This window comes from Vipera ursinii, assembly GCF_947247035.1.
Source record: "Vipera ursinii genome assembly, chromosome: Z".
Lineage (NCBI taxonomy): Eukaryota > Metazoa > Chordata > Lepidosauria > Squamata > Viperidae > Vipera > Vipera ursinii.
In genome coordinates, this window is record NC_139517.1 from 74381358 (window position 1) to 74395888 (window position 14531).

The 14531-nt window shown below is 42.1% G+C and overlaps 1 protein-coding gene across 6 annotated transcripts in view; it reads right to left on the bottom strand.

Annotated features, from left to right (window-relative positions):
* Positions 1-1857, bottom strand: part of UBP1 (upstream binding protein 1) — a 34386-nt gene extending 32529 nt beyond the window's left edge. For 5 of the 6 annotated variants that reach the window (XR_014494364.1, XM_083379359.1, XM_083379361.1 and 2 more), the window contains exon 1: positions 1288-1780. Coding sequence is in view for 5 of the 6 variants with exons in the window: in XM_083379359.1 (XP_083235485.1) it covers positions 1288-1400 (113 nt within the window). In the remaining variant the exon portion in view is untranslated. Of the gene's footprint in view, positions 1-1287 lie in introns of all 6 variants that reach the window. The other variant, XM_083379358.1, reaches the window with a different exon arrangement.
* Between the last annotated feature and the right edge of the window lie 12674 nt (positions 1858-14531).

Sequence of the window (14531 nt, forward strand, 5' to 3'; positions counted from 1 at the left end):
AACTACAAGGAGTTGATGGATTTAGATCAGTGGTGTCGAATTGCTGGTCCACAAGCCAGATGCATCATGCCAAAACCGTGCCCACCCCATTGCTGGCAATGGAAAAAAAGTCGTGATACGTCACAACACATCACATTGCGAGTTTGACATCTCTGATTTAGATGTCTTAATTTCAACCTCTGTCACTTCATGAAAATGGGGAACTATCAGGACTTTCTACTTGGATAAAATAATTCTGCAAGTACCTAGGTACCAAACCATAAATAGTTGCTTCATATGTCATTTCTTAATTTACATATATCACAACCCTGCAATTATCTACAATAGTCCTTGACATATGACCATAATTGGGACCAGAATTTTCATCATAAAATGAATGTGACCATACACAATTTTATAATGGTTATTAAGCAGATCACATGGGTTGTTAAGCAAATCCAACTTCTCCAATGAATGGGGCAAAAAAAATCACAAGTTGTGAACATGTAACTACAGGTTTCTGCAACAGCTGAAGCCAGTTGCCAAGTGCCTAAACTGCAATAACACAACTTTGGAGGTGGTATCTCTCGTAAGTCCAAGTATAGGCCAGAAGGTACTTTTTTTGAGGCCATAGTAACTTTGAATCATTGTTAAATGTCTTAAGTTCAAAACTACCTGCATTTCTTATATCCAGAAAACGCTCAGAAAAAGTTTGTAAACATATATTATTTTAGGTTCATTTGGCCAAATCAGAATATACCACATTTCAAAAATATTTTTTGCACACAAATTTTTACGTAAGTAAAAAAAATGACAATTACAAAAGATAATGAAAGGTGCAAAAAGAAAAAAAAGACAATAGTATGTGTTTAAAATACAGAAATGGTACAGGATTCCAACTAGCAGCCCTGCTTCGATATGGCTTCGAAGATTAAGGCCGGTAAGTGCCTTACTTTAAAAGTTACCCTCTTAACCACTATCTATCACCGATTTCGTGGACCAAAGGAACGCGATTTGGCTACCGGTTCCCGAAATCAGGGCAGCCAATCACAACAGGGAGGAGCTCCCGAGGATGAGTAAAGGAGCCTGCCAAGCCAGCAGCTCCTTCCCGCAGGCGACACGCCGGTTTCCCCCCACGGTGAGCAAAACAATTAAACAACTACCTCGGCGTAACAGAAGAGCTAAACTACAACCAGGAGGGCCTTTCCGCCGAGAGGGAAGCGCTGTTGGCGAGTTCTTTTTCCCCATCAAAAGCGCGAAGAAACCGGGCAAAAGGAGCCTCCCGGTCCCTTCCGCCCGGACACCCACCTCATGCTGTAGGCGCCGGCGCCCAGCTCTTGCCCAATGCCGGAGAGGCTGGCATCGAAGTCGTGAGCCAGACCGGACTCGATTACTTCGTCCATCTTCAGCACCCACGCCATCTTCCAGCGGTGGCGAAGTCGCCTCTTCTCTTCGGTGGCGGGCCAGGAACCGCGTCCGGCCCGACTCGGGAGAAGAGAACTGAAAAGGAACGCCGGGAAGACGCACTCGAGGGCGAAACAGGCAAGGGGAAAGAGGCCGTCTCAGCCCCGAGGGAGCCCTCTCTCTTCGGAGAAAGTGAGGCTCGCTGAAGGCAACACCATTACGGTGGTTGCCGTGCTCAGCCCCATCCTGAACTTCCCACGGCAAACCTCCTAGTCGAGGTCTGGCTGCGACAAGTAGGGCTCAGACCGGGGCCGGCTCCCAGCCGCGTCCGACCAGCGGCACCAACGCCGCCCTCTCTGCAGCAGCGAAGGGAACCGCCCGCCGCGACAATGCTGCCGCTCCCGCGTGTGCTCCGCCTAGCAGGCTCCGCTCACTCCTCCAGCGGCAGGAGCGGTTCCGGTATCGGCGTCCCCGCCTCCTTCCTGCTGCGCTACAGCGCACCGACACAGCAATAGCAGAGCACGCAATACGAGAAGGCTGGATCCTCTTATTCGGCCCTGCCTCCGCTGAAGCAAGGAGCGCGGGCGGTGATTGCTTGGCGCTAATTTACGGGCAGCGTATGCTGGCGAATCAGACGCTTAATAGAGGGGGAAAATATTTTCTTTTAAGCCAATCAAAAGATGCTCTCTCCTCTCTTGGCTGTTTATTTAAGCCTCTCCTTCACGCTGTTTTATAATCTGTCCTGACTGCAAAATGTACGTGCAATGCGATGCTAGAAGCCGTTTAAAGAAAGTGAATGTAGCTGTAGGGACACGCAATGCTCTATTCTGGAATCAATTTACAGCTTTTACATATGTGATAACTGCCACTGAGCCGGAAAATCACCCTAAATCTTTCAGCTAGCGCCATGTTCGCTTTTTCATAATAAAAGTCATCATTATCCACATAGTGATCCAGTTTAAACATCTGGCTGACTGCGATCAGTCATAGTGATAGGTGGATAAAAATACCAGGTGCAGTCTAAACATCTGGGTGATTATGAGACTAACAATAATAAAAACAATATGATATGTTGGGGGCCACACCAAAAGTTTTGAACAGTACTTCGGAAATCTGCACATTTACAAAATTTTAATGTGTCAATTGCAAAGGGCCGCACTGCTTGTATCTGCACATATACTATCTATACCAATACATTACTACATCCCAGGTGCTTGGGAAGAACTTGGTGAGCAAAAAGGCCAATAGCAGCTAAAAACCTGTGAATACATTGTTGTGAACTGATAATAGCAATTATCAACAAGCATTTAAAAATTTATACATTGCATAATGAAATTGTTATTTTTGATTTTATTTTGATTAGAATTTTGAATTTGAACGCAATATTAAAATGTAACATTTATTAGAATAAGTAAATAAATAATAAATAAATAAACCTTTATTGTCAAAGTACAACATGTGTACATTGAGATTAGCTGAGCCTCCCCCCCCACCCCCGTGCTCTCTCCCCCCAACACACAGTGACAACAAACCCTCCATCCTACCACACCATGTGAACCAACTACACCACACACCGGCCTCCCAAGTCAATTCTGCATAAGTTCACAAAGATTATATCCCATTCAAAAGCCTAACAGCCCACGGATAAAAGCTATTTTTCAGCCTGTTGGTACGGCTGGCTATATTCCTATATCTCCTACGGGATGGTAGGAGAGTAAAGAGATACCGTCCAGGGTGTGAGTCATCCCTGAGAATCTTCCTCACTCTTCCAAGGCAACGAGCCCTGGCGATGTCATCCAGTGGTGTCAGGGGACAGCCCACAATGTCTTGTGCTGTGCTCACTACCCTCTGTAATACTTTCGTGTCCGCGGCTGTCAGACCAGCATACCAAACCACAATACCATACGAGAGGACGCTCTCTATAGTAGACCGGTAAAAGAGGGTCATTAGCTGTTGTTCTACCCTGTTCTTCCGCAAGACCCTAAGAAAGTGAAGCCTCTGTTGGGCCTTTCTAGCCACCTGGGTTGGTGTTCACTTTCCAGGTCAGATCTTCACAGAGGTAGAAACTCCTTTAAGCAAATTAAAGATTTTATATTTTTTGAGAATAATCAATTAAGTTTTTTGATTTATAAAATTTAGCTGTTTTTTTTTAATCTGGGGGATCTCATCCCTAATTCACAAACTAATTTGAGAGGGATGGATTGCACATAGTTAATTGTGTGCTTTGGGCAGGGGACACAAAGATAGAAGTGCTGCTGGAAGCCACTCATACTTTTTCCTTGAGAGACTGAGAAAAAAGTTTCTTTTTTTTATAGTTGATGCTGTAAGGAAGATATACTGATTAAAAATGAAGGTGAAATGAGAAAGAATTGCAGTGTCAAATGTAAAAGCTCAGATTTAGAAATTATGCATAACAACACAACTCATCCTCTCACTAAAAACTATGGTTTTAATTGGGATGGTTTTATTTCCAATGGAAACATTTAACCGATAAAGGAAACATTTAATTTTATGAAGTTGACAAATTGTTTTATTTCATATAGATAGTTAATATGCAGTTATTTTAAAATATGATTTTTTAAATATTATTGTCCAATCTTAGCCTTAATGAACATCTTGGGTGTATTCATGCATGTTTGATGTGTGTGTGTGTGTGTGTGTGTGTGTGTGTCTGTCTGTCTGTCTTTCTGTGTGTGTGTGTGTGTGTGTGTGAGAGAGAGAGAGAGAGATGGGCAGACAGACAGACAAAATTACACAGACAATATTTCATATTAATGTTTTAGAGCAGGGGTGCCAAACTGCCGGCCCGCAGGCTGGACGCGTCATCTGGAAGCTGCGCCCACCCCATTGATGTCGCAAGTTTGACATGTTTGTTTTAGAGTATCTCTGCCCTGAAAATTAAGAACCAATTCCTGTTTTAATCCAAACATAATATTAATCGGCATTGGTCGCGCTGGTGAATGATCTCTGGAGGGCAAGGGACAGGGGTTGCTCCTCTGTCCTGGTCCTATTAGATCTCTCAGCGGCTTTCGATACCATCGACCATGGTATCCTGCTGCGGCGTCTCAGGGGGTTGGGAGTGGGAGGCACCGTTCTACGGTGGTTCTCCTACCTCCAGGGCCGCTCGCAGTCGGTGTTGATGGGAGGACAGAGATCCGCCCCGAGGCCTCTCATTTGTGGAGTCCCTCAGGGGTCGGTTCTCTCGCCTCTCCTGTTCAACATCTATATGAAGCCGCTGGGCGAGATCATTCGTGGCTTCGGGGTGGGGTATCACCAGTACGCTGATGATACCCAACTTTTTCTTTCCACCCCGAACCAACCCAGTGATGCCCTCTCCGTGATGTCCCGGTGCCTGGAGGCGGTTCAGGTCTGGATGGGGAGAAACAGGCTTCGTCTCAATCCCGCCAAGACTGAGTGGCTGTGCATATCGGCATCTCGGGTTAACCAAGTTATTCCACCTCTAACGATGGGGGGTGAGGTGTTACCCCCCGTTGATAGGGCTCGCAATTTGGGCGTCCTCCTGGATTCACGGCTCAATTTTGAAGATCACATAGGAGCCGTGACCAGGGGGGCTTTTGCACAGGTTCGCCTGGTGCGCCAGTTGCGTCCCTATCTGGACCGAGATGCCCTACGCACAGTTACTCATGCGCTTGTGACCTCCCGTTTGAACTACTGTAACGCTCTCTACATGGGGCTGCCCTTGAAGACCACTCGGAGGCTTCAACTGGTGCAGAATGCGGCCGCGCGAGTTGTAATGGGGGTCTCCCGATACTCCCATGTAACACCTCTACTCCGCGAGCTGCATTGGCTTCCGGTTGCCCTCCGGGTGAAATTCAAGGTGCTGGTTATCACCTATAAAGCCCTACATGGCCTGGGTCCGGGGTATTTGAGGGACACCTGCTGCCGGCATCAAACGCCCTTTGCCCAGTGCGCTCCCACAGGGAGGGTCTGCTCAGGGTCCCGCCGGTAAGAGATTGCCAGCGGGTGACACCCAGGATAGGGCCTTCTCAGTGGGGGCGCCTGCCCTCTGGAACCAGCTGCCAGTGGAGCTGAGGACTGCTCCCAACCTCCGATCATTCCGCTGGGGCCTGAAGACCTGGCTCTTTGAGCTCTTGGGCCCAGGCTGAGGAGACATTTATTTTAATTGGGGGTTTTAATAGTACAGGGTTGATTTAATATTTTTTAAATTGGGTTTTAATTTTTGTATGGTTGATTTTTAACTCCCTGTAAACCGCCCTGAGTCCTCAGGGAAAGGGCGGTATATAAATGCAATAAAATAAATAAATAAATAAATAAATAATCAAATTGTACTGTGATAAAGCGTTTAAATTTTATCTCAGTCTATGATCAAATTATCTCTGATTAAATTGAAATTGAAAAATTCCAAAGTGACTTTTGTTCTTGATTGGAAACTACCCTTAAAACTATAATAAAATACTATTTTATACAGTTGTGGCTGCCCATGTTTTCATGTCCCTTGCTAAGAAAGATACAACATTTAATTGGCATGGCTGAGGTATTCCCAATACTAATTTATGTGTGTCCATTCTGTTAATTGAATCAGAGGGAGAAGTTAGATCAGGACTATTACAGTATGCATATTTGTAACATGACACAAGATGGCTGCTGTGGCAGCTTGCATATTCACAAAAAAGGCTGCTATTGTGCATGAAACAAATCACAAAATGTTCACCGACAGATAAGTTAGTGAGAGTACTTATCACCATCCTGCTTCCTTCCTAGGATGTTCCCAGCTTCCATTTATCTTCTTCTTTTACCACACAGCTAAATAAAATTCTTCAAATAAATCTAAGGATTTTTATGTAGGTTACAGACATATGCCTTGAGGCTGATTGAAGGCTGGTGCTTCTTTTATTATTTCTTAAATGTTATTTGTAAAAGATGAGGTATTGTGTGGTACCAGGGACAGAGATTACGTTGTGTGCCCCTATTTAGACTAAGGGCAACAACATTGGTTATTAGGTTCATGTAAGATGCCCAACCAATATCAAACAAAACATGTTGGTTTAATGCTGTTTAGCTCACAGCTTCATAGGATTAGAGTATACTTTTTTTCTGAAATACTTTGCTTTCAATGATGCAAGTAGAACAGCTCAAATAAGATAATTGGCCTGTTTTTTCCCAACTTGAATTTTATTTTTTTAAATTCTACCTTTATTAGAAGATATAATTTTTATTTATAAAACTTTTTATTTATTTATAAAAACTCAAGGTGGCAAATATAGTTTCCTCCTTGTATTTTCCCTACAGCAACAACCCTGTGAGATGAATTGGCCTGAGAGAATGTTACTGTCCAAAGTCATCCAGCTGGCTTTCACACTGGGCCAAACTGTCAGTCTCAATTAAGAGCTATATACTGATTGATGATTTCTTCAACAAGTCACTGTTGACTCTTAACGAACACACAGACTGATTTTCTCCATTACAATATGTCCATTACATTATCTTCCAGATCTTCCAATGGCACACCCAAACCACTGCAACTAATTTCATCCACTTTGTTGTTATCCATATTATTTCCTTTCCTTTCATCTTTCTAGCACCTTAGACTTTTCAAGTGATATGTGTGAAGTAGGATAATTTGACCTGGTCATTTGTGCCATCTCAGGGCGATGTAATGACTCAGTGGTTAAAATGCTGTGCTGGTCGGTTAGAACAACGACAACCTGGGTTCAAGACCCAGTGTCTCATGATAGGGTGAGCTTTCATATTTGCCTAGTTCTTGCCCACCTAGCAGTTTGAAACCATTCAAATGTGAGTAGATAAATAGGTACTGCTTCAGTGGGAGGAAACAGCACTCGGTAATGTCATGCTGGCCATATGACCAAGGAAACATCTTTGGACAGCACTGGCTCAATACCTCTTGAAACTTCTTCAGACAGCGCTGCTGAGTACCACTTCTATAATCAATTAAGACTAGCAGAGTAAAATCCTCCCTTTCCTTTCCTTTCCTTTCCTTTCCTTTCCTTTCCTTTCCTTTCCTTTCCTTTCCTTTCCTTTCCTTTCCTTTCCTTTCCTTTCCTTTCCTTTCCTTTCCTCTTCAAGTAAGAATCCTGCATTCTTTGGTGAGCCATTGATTAGAAAAACATGTGAAACTAGCCAAAAGGTAATGATTTCTGTTGTTTAGCAAGCATGCTGTATGGATCTCCTTCCTAACATTGGTGTTTCCATAGACTTAAAATTTTATTATTTCATAATTATTTGTTTGCTCATTTGTCAAACAATTGTGCAAGTTTGGTACCTTTTTCTTTGTATTTTCATGACAGTTTTGATTTCTAGTGCTACAGTATATGTAATCAAAAATTCATACTACTGGAAAGAATCATCTGCATCTCTTTATATATTTGACCTTAAAAAAACAATTTACACACAGCCCAGTTTCTAGGATTACTGGAATTCCTCAGTTCCCTAGAAGCTAAAACCTGAAAAATTCTATTGTGTATCTATGCAAACTTTGGCTGTATTCACATGAACAAATGTCTTCAAAAATTAAGCTATTAACATGTGCTTTTTGGAATTTTATCCTTTCTATTGGGCATTTCTTTAATTGAAACTCCAAACTTATGTTATTTGAACAAACAACTTTGTCTTGGATAATTTTAATTTGGATGTGGGACCTTACTTTATTATAAATAGAGCTGCTGGGTTAGGCAGTTATGTGCTACTATTTTAAACCAGTTTTGTTGGGTTTACTACGCTTCAGCACTGTTCTATCCCCTCAATCTAGACTAATCCTGTCTTAAAACCTACGTGAAAATCGGTTCATCTATGTCATTTGATTAACTTTGTGAGATGGAATAAAAAGATAAAATATTCTGACATTAATTGAGCAAGAATATAATAAGGAGCCTTTAGCAAGTTCCTAAGTGTCATGCAGTATTTATTTGTAACAGCTTTGTTGTATTCCACTAGAGCATTTCTTGGGCTGTAAGCCAACTATAAAGTAGCTTTCGGAAGGAATGTCATGTGGTAAACACAAAGAAATATTATTTAAAATATCTGTAGTATATCTCAACTGAAATACTTGGATACAGTACAGTGTGTTCCAGCTAATATGACTGATATACAGTTGTAAATATGATTGTAGAAAGTTGTATTGTGTAAATCTGTGCTTTAAAATTAACATTGGCTATACTATTCCCGAGCACTCTGGCCTTATCTCACAAAGCATTTGACAGTGATGTTAACTAGACATTTGTCCTCTAGATTTAATTGAAAAGTTGGATTATTCATTGTTTCAACAGAGAATCCTTCTTAGTGTTGTCTGGATTCTAAAGCATTGTCTCTGATATCCAATACTCAGGCTGTGAGTAGGGGTGCTTATGTAAGTAAAATTGTACCATCTATCAGTAAGCTTAGCAAATTCAAATTTTGCAGAAAGCTGAAAGGGTGGTAAATGCTTCTTAGTTGATAGGAGTAAGGAAAATGACATGGAAGTGGCTGGAATTATAAATTCAAGAAAAATATATATTAAAGAATTATATGCATATCTCTCTCATTCTCTTTCTCTCTCCCCTCTTAAGAAAAAATAAATAAATAAAACAACTCAGCAAAGATATAATGCAGACATGTCAAACACAAGGCCCGGGGGTCGGATACGGCCCGTGAAGTGGTTTCATGCGGCCCGCGAAGCCATCCTGGAAACAGTGAGGGAATGGCCCCCACTGCCTTGGCCCTGGCCCAGAGACCCTCCTCCTGCCAGAGACCCTCAGATCTGTCCCACTCCTGCCCAGGCCCCCATAGGCGCCCTTTATGTGAACGATGTAGAGCTGGCCATGCCCACCCAGTAGGCCATATGCACTCTAGCCACGCCCACCCAGACCATATCCACCCGGCCCCCTGAGGGTAACCGCAATGCTGATGTGGCCCTCAATGAAATTGAGTTTGACATCCCTGATATAATGTGTCTGGGAGACCACTAATTCTAACCCTGCCTAGATAAAAAGCCAGGGTGACTTGGGCGAGTTCTTTTCTTTCAGCAGAAAATGGCAAACCCCCTCTGAAAACCTTGCCCAGAAAACTGTAGTTGCCAGGAGTCAGCATTGACTTACTGATGTGCGCGCACACACACACAAACATCTAAGTAATTTGCTTAAGTTTTGAAAGTTGAATATACTTCCCTTACCTTATGACTTTAAAGCTATGCTTTATTGTTTGATGTGAGCTCAGCAATTTATGGCTTAATCAGAAAAATAATGAAGATAATTATCTTCTTTTTATAACTTATTTTACATATCCTTCCCCCCCAAAAAGACAATCAAAAGGATATGTTAGCTCAGGTGACGAACCCACCAGACACTTTGAAATTGGGAGTGGAGAGAAGGAAACGAGACATACCATCCTGGAATAATGGGAAATTTTGGAAAAGAGCAAAACACCAGCAAAACATGTCGCACCTGCTATTTGCTCTTGCTTTATTTCAGTGTACACCAGGACATGATGTTTTGCTTTATTTTATTGTGAATTGCCAAGCACCTGACAAATGATAAGTAAGTAAATATTTGTAAATGAGCAAAAAGTCTAATAATGCTACCCACCTTGCCTACTATTGGTTTTATTATAATCTTTATTATAGGCTTTATTATATAAGGGGTAAAAAAGATAAAAGAATCATACTGTCTTTAACTTGTTCATCCTCTGTTAATATGTTAAAATAGAGCTTTGTACATCATAGCAATAATCAGTGCTTTTTTTGTAAAAGAAAAAGGTGCCGGAACTCACACATGTCATACAACCCGCCTTGCCTACCCTATAAGGTTCCATCAAAAAAAGGTGCCGGAACTCGTTCTGAGCGTTCTATGAGAAAAAAAGCCCTGGCAATAATATGATCATCATTTGTACACAGCTCCACATCAAATTCAGTCTTATTATTTTCAAATTTATCTTATCAAGTTTTCAATCTTCAGACTGAGTTTAGGGAAGCCAATGGCACGTAAAGCTTTTCAACACCAGATTTTGTCATTTTTAACTTAAGTTCTCCTTGAGAAAAAAAATCAGCAGATCAACATAACCATTTTTGTTTAAATATCTTTTCTCTTCCTGATAAACTTGTTTTAGTGCTGAGTTAATATACAAAAGCAATCTTTTTAAACATGATATATAAATTTTTCAGTTATAATCTTATAAATACCTCACCTCTTTTTTGTAATATGTGTTTCTTATAAACAGATTCTAAACTTCTTCATTTTCCTCAAATAATTAAAAGGTTTTTATTCTTTTCTGAGGAACATTTGGTCCATTTATATTTTATGTTAAAAATTTGTAATCCATATTCAAGGAAAATATTTATCAATTTCTTTAGCTGTAGCCCCCAAAACAAAAAAAATATTTTCAGTATCTTTTAGCTGTTGTAGTGCTTGTGAATATTTATCAACATCTTCATGAAAGCTTGATCCAGTTCATCCTTATATTTTTCTAAAATCTTTAACTTTTTGAACATTATTCAATCTATATATTTTGTAAATATTTTATCAAAAAGGCCAGGGGTAACAGAAGCAAATGTGTGGGGGGAGGAGAAATAAAAAAGGATTAATTTGACATTATCAGGTCTTATATCCTTTTCAGCTTCCTCTATTTCTATATGGTCTATTTGTGCCAATTACAATCAACAAATAGTGCTAATCTTGGTGATTGCCACTATCATTTGCTGATTATTGCTATGTGGTCATTTCTATAATATGAAGGTATGTTTTACACACACACACACACACACACACACACACACACACACACTTTTTACTACCCTGTAGTCCCTATTTGGGATAGTCAGGTGACTGAATGGGGATGGGCATTGACGCATATGCAAAGTTGGCAGATATTTTTTTCTTCATGCCCTAGGAAACACCTGCCACAACTTTCTGAGTTGGAGGCGAGCACCTTCACCCTTATGTGTATACATGTATGCATACACACATACACAAACAACCTTATTTGATTTATATTGGTTGAAAGGCTTTAATAAAGGAAAAAGGGGTGATGAAGAGAAGGAGAGATACTTCAATGAGAAGATTAGTGGGAAGGCACTGGGGAGAGTGACATTTAGTGTGGCCACTAGGAATGTCGGAAGAAATCTTGGAAAAATCCAGTGCAGCTTTTAAGTATGGACAAAATGGTGGACAGGCCTTTTGACCATGAAATTATCTTTCATATTTCATGTTTCACAACACTCCTTTCTGTAGGGAAGAATTCCAAAAAGTACAGGTAGCTGTTGCTTAGTGATTGCCTCATTTAGTAACTATTTAGTTATAAGATGACAAGTTACTTTATAACCAATCCCTGCATTTATGACTTTTGCAGATCTCTAAAACAAAGGAAAGCCTGAAGTAAGATTGTAAGTACAGTAGTGGTTTTACTTAATGACTTTACTGATCAAATTACTGGTTCCAATTGTAGTAGTCTAATGAGGATTATCTGTATGCGCACTAATAGCAGTTGCTGAACGCAGGATCTAGTTCTTATTTCATACTAATGTAAAGTAACTATACATATTCGACTAAAATTACCTAAATAGCTTCAACTTATACAATAGATTATCATTTAAAGGCAAATATTTGTAGCAGAGGGTTGAAATGAGGGATCCTTGGTATTTTATGAGCTTGGTTGTTTTCTTGCAGACATTTAATTATCCAAACTAGGTAACATTGTCAGTCTAGTAAGGGTTAGGGTTTTTGCTGTTTTATGTTCTAGTAGCTTGCCCTATTAGTATTGGTGGGGGGAGTCTTAAGAGGTTCTTTGGTTGGGCTGTTTACTGTCGGCTTGTTTGGCAGTTTCTTGATTGGGGTATTATTTGATTGTTGGTTTGATGTTAATCTTATGGTTAATCTATGCTCATCTTGGTGCTGATTACTGGTGGACAGGTGCTTAGGTCTTTTTTGTTCTTTTTAGCTTGCTGTCTCTTTTGCATGGTCTATAGATAATTTTTATGTCTATGTACCTATTGATGGCTAATTTGTCAGAGTGCCAGACTTCTAGAAATTCCTTAGCATTTTTGGACTTGGCTTGGTTTAGGATGGTCACAATTTCCCATCTGAAACTATGGTTAAATCTGTTGTGAAATGAAACTGTGGTTAAGTATGTTGTGAAATGAGTTTTCATCATATCTTCTGACTGCTAGTTGATGTTCATAGATGTGTTCTGCCAGTCTTCTGCCTGTTTGTACTATGTAGTATTTGTTGCAGTCCTTACATTGTATGCTCTAGATCAGGGCTTTTCAACCAGTGGTACGGGTACCACCTGTGGTACATTGGCACTTGGCAGGTGGTACACGACCATCCTAGAAAAGTGGTAGCAGGGGAGAGGAATGAGCTGAACTGGTGGTAGCACCACACAAGCCTGAGCGAGAGATGGCTGGAGCTGCAGGGCTGTCAGGGCTGAGCAGAAGCACCAGGATCAGTGCCAGGCTTCAGCTGGAGCTCGGCACTGATCCTGGCCCCTCTGCTGAGCCCAGAAGAAATGCCGATCAGCTGGAATGTTGCAGCATCTCCAGGGTCTTGTGATTTACATTCAGATGCTTGGCAACTGATTTATATTTATGATGGTCACGGTGTCCCAGGGTCATGTGAAGTGACCAAAACCTGCTGCAACCACCCAGCAGACTGGGGGGAGAATAAAAGCCAAACACCCCCCACCCCACCCCCACTGCCAATCCTCAATGGAAATGCCCACAACAATGAAAACCTCGGACAGGAGGAAGAGCGCCGCCGGGTGGGCAGGCAGGTGTCTTGCTCGGCTCTGGCTTGGGGGCACTTTTTTCAGTGCCATTGTAACTTTGAACAGTCACTAGGTGAACTGTTGTAAGTCAAGGACTACCTGTACTTCATCACTTTTTTCCTTTTTTATTTGGTCATCAAGATTTTGACATGTTGCTAGGCGACTGGTGGTACTTGGATGTTGCCATATCCTAAAGGTGGTACAATGGGTGAAAAGGTTGAAAAGCCCTGCTCTAGATCAGTGATGGTGAACTTTTAGAGACCGAGTGCCCAAACTGCAACCCCAAACCCACTTATTTATTGCTGGGTGCCAAGTGGGTGTGGCCCACTGGTGGTCATGGCTGTGGTCATGGCAGATTGGGTGGATATGGCCAAGGTAGGCGTGGTCACCTCAATTGGGAGGGATGCCTGTGGGGGGTGGGCAGGGTTGGGGGGGATCTAGGGGGTCTCTGGCAGGTGAGGCGGTAGGCAGGAGGCTCGTTGGAAGGCAAGGGCTGGGGCGGCTGCTGCCTGACACCATCGGCCCCCGCACACGGAGGCAAGCGAGCGCATGGGGGCCAACAGTGTCCATTAGCACCCACAGCCTGCTGGCCCCTCAACCGGCGCACTCTGGGGCTCCACAGCCTGCTGCCAGCAGTTCAAAGAAGCCGCCTCTGCTCTAGATGCTGCTGTTTTGTCCTTTTAGGGGCTACTAGATCCTTTGGTTTGCTTAGGATGTTTTGAAGGGCTTTAGTTAGCTTTTGCTCTACACTGACTCCATGTGGTTGTAGTAGTCTGTTGGCGATTTCTTGATGTCTGTTGGTTGGTGGTTTCTTAAGATGTTCTTGATGCATGACAGTGTTATTCATTTTAGGGCTTATGATGGTTGTGTTGTATTGGGTTGAATGATCAGGCACTTTTTGATAATGGTACGTCGATATACATTTTTGGGAATATGTTGTATAGATGCTGTTTCCTTTTTCCACTGTTTAGAATTATACTGTTCAGAGTCAATTCATTGCAGCAACCCCGAACAGCAGAAAATGAAACAGATCATCTATACAACATCTATACAACCAGGTGAGGTTCAAGGTGTTAGTGATGACTTACAAATTCCTTCATGGCATGGGTCCGGATTACCTACGGCAACACCTGCGGCCGGCGTCAACTTCCCTCCGTCCAGTGCGCTCCCACAGAGAGGGCCTCCTCAGGGTGCCGCCGATCAAAGAATGCCGATTGGTGACCCCCAGGGGGAGAGCGTTCTCTGTGGGTGCGCCAGACCTTTGGAACCGCTTACCGGTTGAGCTCCGGATGGCCCCCGACCTTCGCTCCTTCCGGCGCGATCTCAAAACTTTCTTTTTCGAACAAGCTGGCCTAGTCTGACGGGATGGGGTTGGGTTTTTATAAATAGTTTTAATTTTAATATGTATTAATTTTATG